The 21,519-nt window shown below is 36.6% G+C and overlaps 1 protein-coding gene across 7 annotated transcripts in view; it reads left to right on the top strand.

Annotated features, from left to right (window-relative positions):
- LOC144979663 (neuroglian-like) overlaps positions 1-11,956 on the top strand; it is a 97,063-nt gene extending 85,107 nt beyond the window's left edge. For all 7 annotated transcript variants that reach the window (XM_078926502.1, XM_078926504.1, XM_078926503.1 and 4 more), the window contains 5 exons: positions 667-810; positions 1,792-2,118; positions 9,409-9,543; positions 11,104-11,182; positions 11,504-11,956. In XM_078926502.1, the coding sequence (XP_078782628.1) occupies positions 667-810; positions 1,792-2,118; positions 9,409-9,543; positions 11,104-11,182; positions 11,504-11,708 (890 nt within the window). In that variant the 3' untranslated portion in view covers positions 11,709-11,956. The remainder of the gene's footprint in view (positions 1-666; positions 811-1,791; positions 2,119-9,408; positions 9,544-11,103; positions 11,183-11,503) is intronic.
- Positions 11,957-21,519: the final 9,563 nt, after the last annotated feature.

Here is a 21,519-nt window from a genome sequence, read left to right as displayed (position 1 = left end):
GACTGTTTCTTTGTACGCAAATGACCCTTGAATATCGCAGAATGATGACTTTATGACTAGCACATCTTTATGACGAGCACATCTTTCTGACTAACACATCTCTATGACTAGCACATCTCTATGACTAGCACATCTTTATGACGAGCTCATCTTTATAACGAGCACATCTTTATGACGAGCTCATCTTTATAACGAGCACATCTTTATGACGAGCTCATCTTTATAACGAGCACATCTTTATGACGAGCTCATCTTTATAACGAGCACATCTTTATGACGAGCTCATCTTTATAACGAGCACATCTTTATGACGAGCACATTAAACCATGGCACAGAGAAAGATCTAAATCTAGAAGATATTATGTTACAATGGACCAAACATGCTGGTGTTTTTGGGTCATGACGGCGTTGTGCATCACCGTGTCTCATTTTAGCTCTTTGAACAGATGGCCACTATGATAACATCACATAACATAATATGGCTAAAAGTTTACTGTAGGATTGTATTCTGTAAATGCCTTTGATAGAAAAAATACAAAACGATCTATCAAGAATGGCATCAATGAATTATTAAACAAATGAGTGAGAAATTATTACTTTTCTAAACTGATTTTATTTTCTTAATCCAAATAGTAAATAAAATATTCCATCAATTCCCTCTTTCAGATCACCTCAAGTACCAACGGTCAAACGACAGAAAGACCTTGACCATCAAGAACCTGCGCAAGCCTCAAGACATCATGTGTGTTCAATGTCGTGTCAGGAACAGCAATGGGGTCCTGATGGGAGACGCCTGTCTCAATGTCGTCAGTAAGTCGTTTGGTTGGGCGGGAAAATATATTTTATACAAATGTTTGTATTGTTTTGTTATTGCTGAAGAAGGGTTTTGTTGAGCCTTGAAATATTCTGTGTTTCCTATTTTTGAAACTGTTATAATCATTTTTGTTCACGACTTTGTCCAGTCCAAAACCTGTCGTAGTTTCAGCTTTCTCTCATTTTCACGGACTTTGAAAACGTATGGAGAGTTTTGAATTTAGAAAATGTGCCAAACTAGGAATGAATCAATCCAATTTTTTATTTATTTTTTTGTGCGCAATTCTTTGTTTATTGTTCTTTTTTATTTTTTAGCAACTTCCAAAAATTTTAGGGCCACGAGTTTTTTTCATTTAAATAAAACTTCCTGGCAACCAGATCTTCGACTGATGTTGAGGTTTGGGAAAAAATGATGAGGGATGCAAAATATTTTGAAATTTGGCATTAAAAACGCCAAACTGGCCAGCCTCCTTCCATGTCTAAGAGCCATTTAGGAGTACAGACTGGATTAGGGTTCTATCTCCAAGCCATGCTATTCTTCTGTGGCATCTAATTGGTTCCTGAACTTAAGCTCACGCCATAAAGAGGAAATTGATTGTCGTGTCTGTCGTTGATGCTCAGGGCTGCCAACCCTAAAACTAAATGTCAGAAAATCAGGCGGTTGCTTCAAAAATCATTTTAAAAATCAGGATTTTTACCAAATTCAGTTGAATGTATAGTTATAGTTTTGGGAGATGATATTTTTTTCCTTGTAAATCATCTCTCTGTAATGTACTGTTATTTTTTAATTTTTTAAAAAACATATGGTTTGTAAACATTTGAGTGTATTCCTCTTTGTGGGATCTTGTGCTTGTGTCTGGGTGAAACATTTAGGTAATCTCAAACTAAGTACACTGATAGTGTGCTCTTGGAATCTACATCTGTTCCCTTTTTGAACGAATCCCCTTTGTCTTATTAACTACGTCCTTTTCTTTCCAGCCCCCATCAAAGTCAACCACTGTCCTCCTAAAAGACAAGACATCAAGAAAGGAGACCGCCTTAACCTGACCATCCAAGCCAGTTCTGATGACGACAACAACAACCCTCTGTCATACGAGTGGATCTTTGGCAACCAGACGTACACCAAGTTGAACAAGCCAGCCATTATGGAGTACAACCCCAGGACTGACGAGACATACATCAACACCAGCAAAATCTCCAACAGCCAATACGACAAACTTGGTGGGGAATACATTCTTCGTGTATACAACTTGTATGACAACAAAATCTGTAAGACGTTTGTCAAATTGACGGACACCAAAGAACGTAAGTCTCTCAGTTTTTATTGTTATTTTCCGTTTTAACTTTTAGAATAATTCTTCTCAAAATGATAGAAATATTGGAATTCTTGATTTAAATTTCTATATTCTATGGGCTAAGTATTCTACGACATATTATTACGCTAGAGGACTTAATTCTCAACAACAAATTTGGAAGCAAAAATTGGGAAGCTGGTAGTGGTCGAGGATAGAATACTGATGAATTGCATGTGTGTAGCCAGATAAAGTAGGTTTAAAAATTAAACAAAAAAATTAATTTGCTCAGTTTTTCTTAACAGTGATCAGTCTCTCCATACCTGCCAACCCTTCCACTTTTGGCGGAATCATTTCCTATTTTCCCTTCCGCCTTCTGGCATTGTCTCTAGAATTCTGATTTGCAAAAACATTTGATAATGATAATGAACAAAAATGGGGGAATCGAAAGGGAGGTTGATAATGATAATGAACAAAAATGGGGGAATCGAAAGGGGGGTTGATAATGATAATGAACAAAAATGGGGGAATCGAAAGGGAGGTTGATAATGATAATGAACAAAAATGGGGGAATCGAAAGGGGGGTTGATAATGATAATGAACAAAAATGGGGGAATCGAAAGGGGGGGGGGGGGGTTGATAATGATAATGAACAAAAATGGGGGAATCGAAAGGGGGGTTGATAATGATAATGAACAAAAATAGGGGGAATCGAAAGGGGGGTTGATAATGATAATGAACAAAAATGGGGGAATCGAAAGGGGGGTTGATAATGATAATGAACAAGGGGGGGAGTAAAAAGGTATTTAAAGTATACCTTTAACAATTGCCAAATAGGAGGAAAAAAAGAAAATTAACTGCAGTCCATTCCCCTTTCCCCGTTTAATGACCTCACGCATGTGATCGTTTTGTCAGCTGTGCCAGAATTCTGGTGTTTGATGATAAATTTTGGGGTCATTTGGAGAGGGAGTTAAAATCCTCCATTGGTGACAAATTCCTATTTTCTGACGATCTGATTCGATTTTTGAAATGTGAAGGATTGGCAGGTCGGTTGTATGTTGGTCGCAATGGTAGAGAAGGGCTTAGACTTGAATATGGGATTAAAACATACTTTTTTTCTATTTTTCTTTATACTTTGTCTTGCGTCAGACGCCCTTATTTTGTTGCATCCTGACCCGCGCTTGTGCGAGTTGGGAGCTGGTTTTATTTTTTTGTGTAATATGGAAGTGAAAAATTGGAAATTTAAGGCATTTGTGGAAGATTAAAATTTGAGATGATGGTTACAATACTATGCAAGACAAAGTATAAAGAAAAATAGAAAAAAAATAAATAAAAAAATTTCCTCCAAAACCAGGCTTCCCTTTCATCAACTGGAGTTTGAAACGTTCATATCAGTTATCTCGGTTTATTCAATGTGGAACTCGTATTAAACTTCAGAGTTGTTTTGACTATCATTCCCGTTTATTGTTATCAGTGTTATCTTATCACCAACAACAAGGACTGGTATGTTCTATAACTCAAGCCCCCCCCATCGTGTTACACATAGGCTGTTAGGTGTGACTAAACCCATTCATGTCGGTTGTAAAATAACAAATCAGTCGATGATGAAAGAGAAATTGATGAAATGGAATTTTGTAATCAAAATGATAGCTTGTCATGTGATTAAAACTTGTATTTGTCATCGTGACAGCCATCGTGGAAACGACTACCTCCCTGCCAGGTAACTCTACTATCTACCTATCACAAAATGCTGATGAGAGGGGGTTGGGGGGTGGTGGTGAAGGGGAGAATAAAAATAGCCTGTTTGAATTGAAATGCTATCAGCCACAAAACTTTTGACATGCTCTCAGTTGTTGCAAACAAGTTTTTACATTTGCACTCCAAAAAAGTCTGCTTGATTATTTTATTATACGATTTATTTTGTAAAGTTAATTAAAACTGGTTTTATGCTTTTATTGCCTGTGTACAATATTTTCCCTGGGAGTTTGTTGTTATGATTTCATCCCATTCAATCAAGGATTTCCAATGCTTCAGAGGGAATTTATAATCCATTGATGATGCTTCAATTTTTATTTATTTATTTATTTATTTATTTTTTGCCCTTATTTTATACTTTTAACAGAGATGCCACCTTTAATGACATTTAGAATTTTTTCATGAAAACATCGTGCTAATGTGAAAATTAAGAAGATCTTTGAAATCACATATTTTTTGTCAAGCCACCGTTTTTTCTTGTAATCAAATCTATAAACCGTTGATGGTTGACAAATTGGGAGAAGCCTTCATCAAATTGGGAGAAGCCTCCATCAAATTGGGAGAAAAGCCTTCATCAAATTGGGAGAAGCCTCCATCAAATTGGGAGAAGCCTCCATCAAATTGGGAGAAGCCTCCGTCAAATTGGGAGAAGCCTCCATCAAATTGGGAGAAAAGCCTTCATCAAATTGGGAGAAGCCTCCATCAAATTGGGAGAAGCCTCCGTCAAATTGGGAGAAGCCTCCATCAAATTGGGAGAAAAGCCTTCATCAAATTGGGATAAGCCTCCATCAAATTGGGAGAAGCCTCCATCAAATTGGGAGAAGCCTCCATCAAATTGGGAGAAAAGCCTTCATCAAATTGGGAGAAAAGCCTTCATCAAATTGGGAGAAGCCTCCATCAAATTGGGAGAAGCCTCCGTCAAATTGGGAGAAGCCTCCATCAAATTGGGAGAAGCCTCCATCAAATTGGGAGAAGCCTTCGTCAAATTGGGAGAAGTCTCCATCAAATTGGGAGAAGCCTCCGTCAAATTGGGAGAAGCCTCCATCAAATTGGGAGAAGCCTCCATCAAATTGGGAGAATCATCCATCAAATTGGGAGAAGCCTCCGTCAAATTGGGAGAAGCCTCCGTCAAATTGGGAGAAGCCTCCATCAAATTGGGAGAAGCCTCCGTCAAATTGGGAAAAGCATTCATCAAATTGGGAGAAGCTTCCATCAAATTGGGAGAAGTTTCCATCAAATTGGGAGAAGCCTCCGTCAAATTGGGAGAAGCTTCCATCAAATTGGGAGAAGCTTCCATCAAATTGGGAGAAGCTTCCATCAAATTGGGAGAAGCCTCCGTCAAATTGGGAGAAGCTTCCATCAAATTGGGAGAAGCCTCCGTCAAATTGGGAGAAGCTTCCATCAAATTGGGAGAAGCTTCCGTCAAATTGGGAGAAGCCTCCGTCAAATTGGGAGAAGCCTCCGTCAAATTGGAAGAAGCCTCCATCAAATTGGGAGAAGCCTCCGTCAAATTGGGAGAAGCTTCTGTCAAATTGGGAGAAGCCTCCATCAAATTGGGAGAAGCCTTCCGTCCATTTCACATTTTTCTGGCTTCACTTAATTCTCCTGTTCAATGTCAATACGACTCTTGTTTTTTTTTTCAAATCGCATCATCTGGGACTTTTTACATTGGATTTTCTATTGCTCTCTATTTCCATTTGGATTTCAATTAATTTGTGCGGGATGACACACTTTTTTTATGACAGGATATGTGTTTGTTTTTTTTCATTATCCCACGTCACACGTAATTCATTCTGGAGGTTGGCATCTCTGATTTTATTTTATTATCCCCTGGTTTTTGGTTTTGCTTTTATGCTGGTTTGATTTTTTTTTTTTTTCCAATTGGAAGATACTTTCTGTTTTGTACGCTGTTAAGATTCAGTTTTTCACTTGTTCATTTTTTTTTTGTTTCGTTTCAATCTACAATGAAATAGAAATTTGGGGTTTTTGTTTCTCAGGAATCTGTTTGGTTTCCAGGGTTTACAATTGTTTATATTTTTTAGGAAATGAGTAATGAGTTAATTTCCATGCACAGTCATTGGTAATGAAACATGACGTCATTGGTAAAATGAAACATGACAGCATTGGTAATGAAACATGACGTCATTGGTAAAATGAAACATGACAGCATTGGTAATGAAACACGACAATGGTTGTTATTACAATTCATTTTATTTTAATAGCGTTTCATAAACCTATAAATAGATATACTTGTCAAGTGTGGATTTATTGATGTAGGTTGAGGAAAAGGTCAGTCAAAACAAAACATTCCCTTTTTTCTTCAATCTGAAAAGCGTCTCTGGAATGGTGCCAGACAAATGAAAGGAAAAAAAAAAAACATCCCCAAAAGTCAGTCTTTCTCAACTTCCTCAGGCCAGGTAGAATGATTTTTGGAGACATTTTTTTCTCTTTTTCTTGTCTTCTTCTTTCTTGTTTTGTCTGGCACCGTTCCAGACACACTTTTCAGATCTTTTATCTCACACCAGTGCCTGCTCCGTAATATCTCAAATTTGATTTTTGATCCAATCCATTTAAGACCGAAGGTCTAGAGCTCAGGTGGTCGCTGGTTCGGATAAGATCCAATCCATTTTTCAAGAATTTCCTTGAGGTTGCAATAAAAACGATGGTATAGTCTCTATAATCACAACAAACACTTTCTATCTCAGTCAATATTTTCCAGATCACAAAATCAAAAAACGAAACTAAAAAACAAATTGAGAATCGACCAATTTTATTTCAATAACAAAAGAGCTCCAAAATTTGGTAAAATCCAGACCCAACACTATGTTAAAACATCCTTCGTCGCAGGCTAGAAGTGGGAAGAAGAACGTCCAGTTTTATGGGTCCCAAGGTTGCCAGTTTGACTTATACGGACTTGAGTTTGTTTTTAACCCTCAGTATATGTTCCAATCACCTGGTAAACAGAAAACAGTCATATCCAGAATGTGTCTTTTGACTGGAGTTCATCACTCAGACAGGAGTCGGTAATGAAATTGTGTCAAAGTCCAGTCAGTTTTTGTCTCATGATTTGGAAACCCGTTGGTCGTATTTTTTTTTTTTTTTTTGTTTTCTTTTCTTTTCTTTGGTTTGGGTTTTTTCTTTCTTTCTTTTTCTGTATTATTTCTTTCTGGGGTTTGTTTTTTTTCCCCCGCATCTCCCATTTTGATATTCACATTAGTCAAATTTATTGTTGTTATGTTCGCCTCTGCACATATCGTGGTTTTCAAAATGATGACATGCATATTTGTAGTTTTTGTCTATATTTTCATAGAATTGTCTCATTGCAATTGGTTTTCAATCTTAAAACTTTTAGTGGGTCATTTTTACCCATTGGTGTCGGCAGTTGTATTATTATTATTATTATTATTATTATTATTATTATTATTATTATTATTATTATTATTATTATTATTATTATTATTATTATTATTATTATTATTATTATTATTATTATTATTATTATTATTATTATTATTATTATTATTATTCATTATTACCATCATCATCATCACAATTGTAGCTTTGAACAGAAAGTAACAGTTGCTATCTACCTTTTGGATAGGAAGGACTCTAGTCTTTCGATGTTTGATTTGATTTCCTGATGAAGTAAAACATTCAAATCAAAATAATCAGACGAATGGAATTTTAGTTTATCTGTAATTTGTGTAAGAAACTATTCATAAAAAACCAATACCACATAAATTACCACAATAAAATAACAAAACACCTGCCACAGACACAACCTACAACCACACACCACACATAACACCACACAATAGACACACACACACATAACACACAACACTACACACAAGCCACACACCAACATAGACCCACACACACACACACACATAGACACACACACATAGACCACACACACACATAGACAACACACACACACACATAGACACACACACACACATAGACACCACCAACATACACACACACAACACACACATAGACACACACACACACAACACATAGAACACACACACACACAAACACATAGACACACACACACAACATAGACACACACACACACATAGACACACACACACACATAGACACACACACACACATAGACACACACACACACACACATAGACACATACACACACACACATAGACACACACACACACATAGACACACACACACACATAGACACACACACACACACATAGACACACACACACACACGCACACACATAGACACACACACACACACACATAGACACACACACACACACATAGACACACACACACACACATAGACACACACACAACACACATAGACACACACACACAACATAGACAACACACACACACAAACATAGACACACACACACACATAGACACACACACACACATAGCACACACACACACACAATAGACACACACACACATAGACACACACACACATAGACACACACATAGACACACCACACACACATAGACACACAACACAACACAACACACATACACACACACAACATAGACACAACACACACATGACACACACACACACACACACACACACACACACACACACACACACACATAGACACACACACACACCACATAGACACACACACACACATACACACATAACACACACACACCACACACACTAGACACACACACACACACACACACCATAGACACACACACACAACACACACACAAACACAACACACACACATAGCACACACACACCACACATAGACACACACACACTAGCACACACACATAGACACACACACACATAGACACACACACACACACACATAGACACACACACACATAGACACACACACACACATAGACACACACACACATAGACACACACACACACATAGACACACACACACATAGACACACACACACATAGACACACACACACACACACACATAGACACACACACACACATAGACACACACACACATAGACACACACACACACATAGACACACACACACATAGACACACACTCACACACCCAAAGCCAACCCTATATCAGTCAAACCCAATTCCATATTATAATTATACTATATTATTCTAGTTTTGAATTTGGTCGGTTTCATCACCCAATTGAGATGCTATGTCACACATATTTAGACATACCTGCCAACCCTTCCACTTTTGGCCGAATCATTCATTATATTTTCACTCTTCCTTCCCGTTCTTCCTCCGCCATTGTCTCTAACATTTTGATTTTCACAAATGACGATAATTGGTAAGGAGAAAATGAAAAGGGGAGAGGGCAGGGGGGGGGGGGGTATAATATTGAGATTTTTGACTGGCGCAAATCAAAATAAGGAAGAGACAAATAGAAAGTATAGCTCTAAATCTAGATTATAGTTTGTGATAGTCCAAAACAAACTTCCATTTTGGGTCATGACGGTCGTGCGTCTAGGATTTCTCTCGTGTTAGCTTTTTGTATAGTTTTCCATGATGATCAATGATAAGTAGTCAGATTATTCATGATTTGTCTCCCTTGTTTGATTTCAGCGGCAGCTGTGGCAGCGTCTGCTGGTATTGACATGTGGATCATCGGCTTGATCATCGGTATCATCTTCCTCATCATCGTCATCGCCATCATCATCTTTGTCATCTGCCGTAAGCAGCAAGAAGGAGATTACAATGGTAAGGCAGCACAGCTTATGGAATATTTTTAAATAATGGAAAATGAATTGATATAGCAATTAAGTAAATAATGGAAAATGAATTGATTTAGCAATTAAGTAAATAATGGAAAATGAATTGATTTAGCAGTCAAGTATCCAATCTAACTTCTAAATAGGAAAGATCAGGGCACAGTTTTTAGGCGACGATTGGGACAAAATGGCCTGAAGAACCAGATGCACAAGATGTTCAAAATCGGAGAAACAGGCATGTGATTGTGACGGAGAGAAAGACGCTGACCATGTACTCCAGACAGTATGCAACAGCAAGAGAGTATTTCAGCCCGCTACCACACAGACCTCTGCAGACCAAACTTTATGGGACCCGCCTGGACAGAGCTGAGGAAGAGGACGACAGCGTTGCTTCACCATCTGGACATTCAAACATGAGGAGAAGGAAAAGAAGGAAAAAATTGATATGAACATCGATTTATCACATTTTCAATTTCACTTTTTTAAGAATACAGAGTATAATTGATTTCATCATTATACTTAGTTACTTAGCGATGATTTCCAGCACAGATTCTTTTAGATCCTCTTTTTTAACTTGACTCTAGTTGTCTTCAGGACTGTGTATATCATGTCGTCAGTGCTGGATTTTATCTGTAGCCGTATCGTTGTTCTTGCTTCCTCCAGTATTTGTCAAGTATTTTTTAATGAATTCAAACTTTTTTCCCATAGGATTGTCATCTCTCACATTGAAATGAGACTTTCTATTATCTGTCCTTACCCTTTGTGGACAAGGCTTTCTATTATCTGTCCTTACCCTTTGTGGACACTTTCTATTATCTGTCCTTACCCTTGGTGGACAAGGCTTTCTATTATCTGTCCTTACCCTTTGTGGACACTTTCTATTATCTGTCCTTACCCTTTGTGGACACTTTCTATTATCTGTCCTTACCCTTGGTGGACAAGGCTTTCTATTATCTGTCCTTACCCTTTGTGGACACTTTCTATTATCTGTCCTTACCCTTTGTGGACACTTTCTATTATCTGTCCTTACCCTTTGTGGACACTTTCTATTATCTGTCCTTACCATTTGTGGACACTTTCTATTATCTGTCCTTACCCTTTGTGGACACTTTCTATTATCTGTCCTTACCCTTTGTGGACACTTTCTATTATCTGTCCTTACCCTTTGTGGACAAGGCTTTCTACTGTCCCCCCATATCTGAATAGATTGTCAGACCACATTTTCACAAAATTTCCAACCTTCCTATCATCATCATCACCATCATCATCATCATCATCACCATCATCATCACCATCATCATCACCATCAGCATTCATCATCATCATCATCATCATCATCATCATCACCATCATCATCATCATCATCATCATCATCACCATCATCACCATCATCATCACCATCATCACCATCATCACCATCATCATCACCATCATCACCATCATCATCACCATCATCATCATTCAACATCATCATCATCATCATTCATCATCATCATCATCATCACCCACATCAATATTGAAATGATTCCCTTTGATCCAACTGTTACAGTTGATAAGAAAGAGACGGGTGCTGGCCTCGACCCAGAGAAGGAGTTACGGGACAAGGGATTCAATGACCTCTCCAGGCCGTAAGTCCACACAACAACTTTTGAATTTAGTTACTTGTCAATACTTGAATCCTTTGCTATTGTCTTTTAAAAATGATTCAGAAGTTGGGTCGAACTCCTAGATTGTTATTGTTTATATTTTTAAATATACTGAAATTGGGCTGAGCCCTAGCTCTGTGGATCTAAAGACTGACAGATGATAACGTCTTTTTCTCTTTTGTAAAAAAAGAAACCTTTAGTAAAATGAGTCGTGTTTTAAGATCAGTTCAGGATGTTTTTGTTTGTAGAATATTAGCTTATCAACCATTGAGATGTTCCCTTGCCTGTCTTTCATTTTCCTAGTGACTACGACGACTACGATTATCCTGATAAAAAGCCCAGAGGAGATTTGGAATACGACGATGTCCCTATCGGTGGTGACGATGAGAGTCTCGGGGAATACGGCGATGAGGAAGATACACACTTCAACGAGGACGGATCCTTCATCGGAATTTACCAGAAGAAAGAGAACGAGAGACAGAACCACAAAACAGAGTCCACCATTTAAAGACATGGCAGAGATACTGAAGATCTCATTTTTAGTGTAATTTTTGTGTATTTTTTGTTGATGTTGTTGTTGTGTTCTAATAGAATCTTGCACGTGAGACGATGCCAGTACATAACATTGAATTGAATAATTGGAAGAAAGTTGTTATTTGACTTTTTATATTTGAGTAATTATTTCAAGTGAAAGATTTTAAAAAATAATTTTTTTGAAAAAATAGTAGTTGTTGTGAAAAAGAAATAGAAGAAAAATTTTGAATTGAGCCTTTTTAAAAATGAAATGTATATCTAGAATTTGAGATGGGTGTTAGCAATCTAGTTATGGTTGTTTTTTGTTGTTGATTTTGTCAATGGTATGAGAAATGCTAGTTTTGTGTCAATCTAGTTATGGTTGGATTTTGTTGATTTTGTCAATGGTATGAGAAATGCTAGTTTTGTGTTAATGTGTAGTCGAAAAATGAAGGGTGATGTTTTTTTGGGGTTTTTTATTTCATTTTTGTAAAATAACAATTTGAAATGGTTCTTGTCTTCCTCTATGCAATTTGTTGGAATCATGATTGATAGTTTTTGTTGGAATCATGATTGATAGTTTTTGTTGGAATCATGATTGATAGTTTTTGTTGGAATCATGATTGATAGTTTTTGTTGGAATCATGATTGATAGTTTTTGTTGGAATCATGATTGATAGTTTTTGTTGGAATCATGATTGATAGTTTTTGTTGGAATCATGATTGATAGTTTTTGTTGTAATCATGATTGGTAGTTTTTGTTGTAATCATGATTGGTAGTTTTTGTTGTAATCATGATTGGTAGTTTTTGTTGGATTGAGACGTAGAATTGAGGATAAATTATCATTCACTTGTCTTGTATTCGTCTTTTGATAATTAGCAGAGATAAATGTCTATTGTCTTCATTCATTGTCTTGAAATATAAAATGTTTTCTTTCAACAGGCAGTCTTTTTTTTTTTTTTTTTTTGGTCTGGCCTAAACGTTGGTTCATGTTGAAATGTTAGCAATGAAGATATGGGTGGATGGTTTGTTTGGTTCATTTTTAGTGCTTTTTTTTTTTTTTTAATTTGTGATTTATTAAAAATTTTTGGATTTTTGTTTGTCCATTTGTGTATGTTTGTTTTCTGCCTTTTTCATTTGTATCCAAGCAAACCGTGTCAATGGGAAGCGAATGTGCAAGTCTTTGTTTGTTTGTTTTTTATTTACATGGTGCTATGAAAACAATAATAAGAAGGAGAACTAAAAGATTTTAAAAAATTGTGCGAAGAATGTTATGTATTGTTTGGTTTTTGTTAATGTAAACAATCAGTTTTATGCTGGTTTTGTCACGTTAAACGTTCGTAATTCGATTCAATGACTTTTTGGATCCAATGCATTCAATCAACGAGATGCATATTGAATGACGAAATGGGGTCAGTAGGGGTCAAGGCCATTGAGCTCTGATCTGGAAAGTTTTTGTGTCATAGGTTTTGTTTTTTTTTCTGCATTTGGACGAGACGGTCAGATTGATGAAGAACTGCCATTCATGTGTAATTATCTCTGATGTTTCGTGTCCACTTTTTGATTTATAACAGGAGTATTTGATAAAAGTTACTGACATATAGCCATTAAATTCCATCATTTTTATCAATCAATTTCATTGTCGAGGGCTGGTTTCAAACTGGTTCTTTTTCCTTGTTTTGTTTGTTGTTGTTTTTTTGTTTTTTCTACAAGAATTGACGTCTTATCATGCCATTGGCCGTAATGTTTTCATTCATCACACTCTTTGATTCAGTGATTCAGTCCTTTTTAATTTTTTTTCCTTTCTCTCAATATTTTGTTAACATATCAGTGCAAATCAAATAATTACTTTGAATTCTGTTCTTGATTATTCTCTTTTTTTTCTTTCTCCTTCTTTTTAAGTATATTTTAAAACTTTTGATTTTTAAATTAAAAATTTTTGATTTCGCCCTCGCAAAGTAAATAGCAAATGTGCGTAGAATTAGATTTTTAGTTGGATTCTTAAGATTGAAATTTGGATGTCAAGCGTGTGTGTGTGTATGTGTGTGTGTGTGTGTGTGTACGTACGTACGTACGTGTGTGTGGCTTTGATTATATGGAGTGACGACTGTCGTGTGTTATTTTTCTGTTTCCAATTCCTATTTTATGCCTATGTATATCAAAAGCCATGATCAAATGATTAGAATTTATCCTTTCTCTCGAATTGGATTGGATTTGGAATTGTCTGTTGTTGTGTTGAACATCAATGCATGTCACGTGACAAGTTGGATAATAAATGAACCATGAAAACATGAATTTCTCCCGTCATCTCCCAGAGTTGGAAATATTCGGGGGTTTTTTTTTTTTCTTTTATTCCTTTTGCAAAACACATATTTTTATTCCTTGTTTATTTTGATATAGAATATTGACTCGCTATTAATGAAGAACATTAATCAGTTGTTTTTTCAAATTTGATGTATTATGAATTTGGTGATTTTATAACAAGACTCGAAAACCATTTTTCTCGTAACATAATATAACATAACAAAACATAAACATAACATAAACATAACATAGCATGGCTAAAGATTTAAATTAGAATTGTATCCTTTAAACGTTTTTGATACGTACAGATCATACTGGAACTCTTGGGACATTGGTACTAATGAATTGACAAATTATATACTAATGGTTGTGTTGTATTGTCTAGCCATACCTTATTCTCTCCCCTCCCCCACCCCCTCCCCTCTGATAAGGTGTGGTCTGACATGTTGTAAATAGAGAGTTACCCAAACAGTGATTTTTTAAAGTTTTTACAAAATCAAATGAGTTGTGGACCCTTTTTAAAATATTCTTAGTTCTGAAATCTGACGGCTGGGTGGTGTTTGGGGTCTTTGACCTCCCATGGCTGGATGGGGTCTTTGACCTCCCATGGTGGGTAGGAGGTCACGCTGGGTCTTCTATCCCCTATAAAATTGGATGGTAACATCTTTCAAAGACATTCAAAGCTTCCCACACCACTGTTTACAATTTTCTGAAGTTCACTTTTTTTTTCCCTCTGCAGTAAAACTTGAGGCCTTCACTCGAATGTGTTAAGAACGTATCTATAAATATCTCAGTTTATCAACGATTATGTAAAAGTAACAACAATCAAACAAGCGGAAAAAGACACAAATAAAACACGACCTGTCTGCACTTGGAAAGACTTGAAATAATTTTTTCCAAAAAACCTTCAAGTGTTATAAAACTCCAAACATGCAAAATATTACAAAGAATAAAAAATAGATGAAATTTATAATAAGTTCACGTGAAAATAGAAATATTTGATAATGGCATAATCGACTATAATTAGTTTTTTGTCATTGGATAAGGATTAATATTTTGATTTGTTTGCATGTTTTTTATATACTTAACTCAGAAAATATGGACCAAACTGTTACAATACGTGATCTTTATACCTCAACCACCAGCAAGTGAGAGCGAATGTTGTATTGAGGTGTTTTATTTTCCCCTATTATAAATAGTTGTGACAACCAAAATGTTCCATTCTATTTCCCGATCCTTTCATCGTCTCCTTCCATTCGTTGTTGATGTTGATGGATACATTCAATCCTTTCTATAAAGCTCATCGGGTTTTCTTTTTTAAAATATAAATCTTTTAAAGGGAGGACATTTATAACCCTGTGTGTGTGTGTATGTGTGTGTGTGTGTGTGTTAGTGTGTGCATGCGACTATCTCCAGCAAATTCTGTTTAACATTGTTGATATACATGAAATGAATTTCATATTAACTCAATGTAATATAAACATTTTGTAAAGAAATGTTTCCTTTTCCCCGATTTTCTCCTCTCCTTCCGTGAGAATCCTAGCAAATCATTTCATCATTTCATCAACCTCATCATCACCATTTAATCCATTCATCCGAATTGTTTACGATACCTACTGTAAATTCTGCCATTCTTCATGTTTGTGAAATCAAAACAAACAATCCAAACAAATCACCACCATATCCCACTCCCACTCCCACTCATCATCATTTCATTCTCGACTCGTGACCGTTCCCATAATTATATTACTTGTCCTGATATAATTATATTATTATAAATATTTATAATATATTATTATATAAATAACTTTATACATTCAAAGTTTATAAAACAACAACAGTACTGATATAATATCTAATATAGTCGCCTTGGTTCCTCTCTCTCTCCTGGCCTTTTTACAGCCAGGAAGTGTTTGGATCAGGGGCAGGTAAGTCAAGCCTAATTGGAATTGCCCTCCATGTATATAGATTTTTTAAAAATTTTAAAAACTGGTTCTTTTTTTTTTTTTTTTTTTTTTTTCTCCATCATCTTGTTGTATATTTTGTTGACACATTGTTCGTTGACACATTGTTTGTTGACACATTCTTCGTTGACACATTCTAGTTCTACATACATGTGCGAAAGGTCTTAGGCTGGCTTGCCTTAGGGATTTTAAAAAATAATCATTTATCTCTTGTCTTTATTATTATTATTATTTTTAAAAATTGTTTTTTTTAATATTATTATATAGAGCATCATTTTTCTTTTCATGTCATTCTTAGAATCATCATCATCATTTTTGTTTTTTTTTGTAATTGGAATATCGTTTCATTTTAAACATTTTCTGTCATTGTTTTCATCATCAACATTTGTCATCATCATTTTCATTCCATTTTTCTTTGGACTTTAAAAAAAAAAAAAGAAAAAAAAAAATCTTTGCAAAGAATTTAAATCCTGCCGGTTTGTTTGACTAACGACAACATCCTAGATGACACGACTCAACAGTTAGCTGTCCCAAATAAGACGTGTCTGGAAGGGGTTTGGGCCCAGGACAACCCATGTTTAATTTTTTCTTTTTCAAAGCTGTCATATTCATTTTCCTTTTATTTCTTTGAAAATAACTTATTTGAATTTTTTGGGGTGAATATCCGGGACACAATTCTACATGGACTAGACATGTCCTATCCGGTCTTGGTACTACAGTAGAACCAGATATAACAGACCATCTGGTAACATTCCATCCATTAAGTTTTTTTGAACAAAAAATGAAAGTTTGTTCGTTTTAACCCATAGTACCATTCCAAATATTTCGCCATTCCTTTAAAAGTGAAAAAGAAATAAATGAATAACTTGTTCATTCTTCTCAAAATAAAACTTGAACATTTTGTGTTAAATATTTGTCAAGGAAATAATTTAGTTTTTGTTTGCGTATTTAAAAACGAATATATTATATGACGATATTATTGGCAGAAATTACGATGTATAATCCCATAGTGAAATAATAATATTAATCATTTTTTGCTTTGTTGTTGTTGTTGCCGTGTTTTAAGCATTCCTCCAAATTATGTTTGAAATCTGTCATTGTCAGGTAATAAGCTTTTCATTTGAGATGTTTGTCAATAATTTTCAAAAAATTCTATGGAAATTCTGATATTTGTCGTAATTTTAGGGAAATTCTACAAATTTCCAATGGCAGTTTTGGTCATCCAAACATTTAAACAATTCGGCCATTCCTGGTAGCTTTGGTCTGCAACACTAAGATGACTTAGTTGAATTTTGTCACTCACAGTGGAGCAGTCGGATGTACCAGCACTGGATTGTGGAATGTTGTTATGTTAGATATGATATCATTTTCCCATCATCATCATCATCATCATCATCATCATCATCATCATCATCATCATCATCACCATTATCATTGTCCTCATTCCATCTGCTTGTGAAATCAATAACGTTTTAGACCCATGTTTTAGTTCATTGCTTACATTGCATCGTAATCGCAGACTGTTGCATCAGAAAGCTTACATTGCATCGTAATCGCAGACTGTTGCATCAGAAAGCTTCAAACCAGTCGTAGTTGAAAACCGTTTCAAATAGAAAAGAAACGAGCTCGGTAGACTACAAATTTTCATCGTATTTCTTCCAATTTTTGACCTCAGCTATAGATTTCCAAAAGTGTCACATTTACTATGAATTTTCCCACTACAGTGATTCGTATATTTAATTCATGATATTAGTTGTAGTAGGACAGGAAAGCAAATCGTTCAGTATTTGAATTGTGTGACTTTGTTCGTCTTTTCTGACTTTGACTAAAAACAAAAATGTCAGTCACATAAGAAAAGAATAAAGTTGGATACAGTCAAGTTTTTAGACTTTCTACACCGATGAGTGGCCTTCTATGGTGACATTTTGATGAGACCGCGAGTAACTACTAATGTTTTATGCTCACTTCTACAATAATTTCGGACACAGTCGTGAATAACGACTTTTATTTTTTTACCTTTTTCAGCTTGACTGGAGGCCAGACCTGTCTCTGATAACAAATTAGAAGTTAAGAACTAAAAATAGAGTTTTTAGGATGGAAGGGTAGAAATCTGTGTAAATTACTTTATTTTGACCTCAACGGACTTTATAAACAAGATTCCAAGTTCTGATTGGTTGTGATCGGACACAAAATTTTCATTGTCAACAGCTTTAAGTTCAAGACACTCGTGTGTTTAGTTGTTATTCCAGCCAAAAATTCATACTTTTACGATTTTAATATACTAGACAGGTCTGCTCCAAGTTGCTTTAAAAGATTTGAAGACTCAAAAGACTGGGTTTTTTGCTTCCATTATTCCATTTTTTTTTTCATTTTAATGTCAATAATTAATTACTTTGTGAACCCCCTTTTTTTTTTCTTTTCAGTTTTTACTAATTATTAAATAGTTTAATTATAATCATTATTATTATCATTAATAGCTTAACCTATATTCATGGAGGCAACAACCTTTTGCACAGCTATAAATAACCAATTTCAATTGTTGACAAGACTCAACTTAATAAAAAAAGGTTGAAAAATATTAAAATTGTTTTGTTGAGTTTATCAGAGTATTGAATCCTTCATTTGGTTCAAAATGCTTCTGGGTGGGTCTTTGACCTCCTCCCATGGCTGGGTGGGGGTCTTTGACCTCCCATGACTGGGTGGGGGTCTTTGACCTCCCATGGCTGGGTGGGGTCTTTGACCTCCCATGGCTGGGTGGGGTCTTTGACCTCCCATGGCTGGGTGGGGTCTTTGACCTCCCATGGCTGGGTGGGGGTCTTTGACCTCCCATGACTGGGTGGGGGTCTTTGACCTCCCATGGCTGGGTGGGGTCTTTGACCTCCCATGGCTGGGTGGGGGTCTTTGACCTCCCATGGTGGGCAGGAGGTCACGCTGTGTCTTCTATCCCCTTATTATATCTGTTTTCCGAGTTGCTTTCTGTCTTTGTCGTGGAATGGGATTAACTTAGTCTTGTCCCAGCTCTGGCCATAGTCCTTGACTGGGAGGGAAGCAGTCAAATGTATAATTATAGTTTAAGGATACGATATATTTTTTTTTTCTTGTAAATCAGCTCTCTGTCATGCAGTTATTTATTATTATTTTTAAACATGTACAATGGTTTGTAAACATTTGAGTGTCTTTCTCTTAGTGGGGACCTGTGCTAGTGTCTGGGGATGAGACTTTGAGGTGATCTCCAACTAAGTATACACTGATAGTGTGCTCTTGAAATCTACATCTGTCCCCTATTTGAATCATTCACCTATGTCTTATTTTTATCGTGTGCGCTTTCAATTGTAAATCTATAAATTTGACTTTTCCATTTTCTTTCACTTTCTTTTTACTGGCGCTGAAATGACCTAAATGTGTCGCAAACGCCGTAAAAACAAACAAACAATGCTCGGAGGGGAGGGGAGGGCGGGGCAGGGGGGGGGGGGGGTTTGACCCATAATTCTCTCAGTGGGGGGAGGAGAGTTCATTCTTTTTCCCCTTTTTCATTTTTGTTTTCTGCCTTTGTCTTGTGAGGAGAAAACATGTTTTTTTTTTGTCCTTGCCCTGGCTGGAGTCCATGGCGGACAGGACAACAGTCAAATGTCAAATCATCTGTTATTGTTATGTAGTTTTATAAAGTTTGTTTTAAGAACACCGTTTTGTAATCATTTCAGTGTGTTCCTCTTCGAGGCATTCTCGGCTTGGGTCAAAAACAAAAAAACACAAAAAAAAAAGGCACAATGAGTTTAAATGGAATCTAAATCTGTTCCTTACTTGAACCGGTCCCCTCTCTGGGACGAGTCTTTCGACCTCCCATGGTGGGCAGGAGGTCAAATGCTGTGTCTTCTGTCCCCCTTTACCCGTTTTCACAGTTGCTTTTTGTCTTTGTCTTGGAATGGGATTCATTGGTTGGTTCTGCCCCTGGCCGGAGTCCTTGTTTAAGGGAGATGGTATTTTTTACCCTGTAGATTGTCTCTTTGCTATGTAAAAGGAAAAGAAATAAGAGCTTTTATATAGCACAATATCCACTAACTGTGCTCAAAGCTCGTTACAAAAGGTCCAAGACCAACAGCAACACGTAACAATTAGAACGAGACATGACGCCTGTGAGGCGATATTAACATTTTTTTCTGACAGAGACAACGCTGTCGATGGCCAGGTACTCATTTTACACCGGAATACGGTGAGAGAATGTGAGTAAAGAGTCTTCTCCAACTATTCGCCGAGCTGAGCGAGGCTCGAACCCAGGACCTTCCGATCCGAAAGCGAGTGTCAAACCACTAGACCACAGAACTGCACATGTACTGTGTCAAACCACTAGACCACAGAGCTGCACATGTACTGTGTCAAACCACTAGACCACAGAACTGCACATGTACTGTGTCAAACCACTAGACCACAGAACTGCACATGTACTGTGTCAAACCACTAGACCACAGAGCTGCACATGTACTGTGTCAAACCATTAGACCACAGAGCTGCACATGTACTGTGTCAAACCACTAGACCACAGAGCTGCACATGTACTGTGTCAAACCACTAGACCACAGAGCTGCACATGTACTGTGTCAAACCACTAGACCACAGAGCTGCACATGTACTGTGTCAAACCACTAGACCACAGAACTGCACATGTACTGTGTCAAACCACTAGACCACAGAGCTGCACATGTACTGTGTCAAACCACTAGACCACAGAGCTGCACATGTACTGTGTCAAACCACTAGACCACAGAGCTGCACATGTACTGTGTCAAACCACTAGACCACAGAGCTGCACATGTTCTGTGTCAAACCACTAGACCACAGAGCTGCACATGTACTGATATGTTTGTTGTTTTTGAATGTCTAATGGTTTGTAAACATTGGAGTGGCATCTTCTTAGTGGAGAATCCTGTGCTTGCGTCTGGATGAGACTTGAACTTACTCAACCCTAACACCGACTATATCCGTAGTTTACCCGGGGTTACTTTTACCCCCATGCCTATTTTATTACATTTTTCTGAGACAAATTATAGGCGTAATATCAAAGCTAATGTTTTTAGTTTTTACATGTTAATGGTAGTTGAATAAAACTATCTACGCACATGCTCATTTTTAATAAACTTCTTCCAATTTTGAAAAGTAGCAAAAATCTCTAGGATTGAGTGAGTTAACGTGATCTCAAACTAAGAACACTACTAACAGTAACAGTGTGCTCATGGAATCTACATCTGTTCCCTATTTAAGCCATTCCCCTATGTCTTACTTTTCCTTGTGTGCTTTCAATTGTAAAACTAGAATATTTGTGACAATCTCATTTTCCTCGTTTTTATTGGCGCTGATATAACCTAATTGGGCCATAAGCGCCGTAAAACCCTATTGAGAGAGATAAAAAAAAGGAACAAATTCACTTCATCAGTTTGATAAATAAAACGTTTATGGACCTTCAAGCTAATGGCATCATTTGATGAGAATAGGATTCAATAGTCTGATGTCACGTCCGCCCAGCAACGAGCAGCTTGGTTCTA

Source organism: Berghia stephanieae, chromosome 9 (assembly GCF_034508935.2).
Source record: "Berghia stephanieae isolate SIO BIC M18660-M18661 chromosome 9, UCSD_Bste_1.3, whole genome shotgun sequence".
NCBI classification, from domain to species: Eukaryota; Metazoa; Mollusca; class Gastropoda; order Nudibranchia; family Aeolidiidae; genus Berghia; species Berghia stephanieae.
Note: the sequence above shows the minus strand (reverse complement) of the source record. Positions and strands in the feature narration are given on the sequence as shown.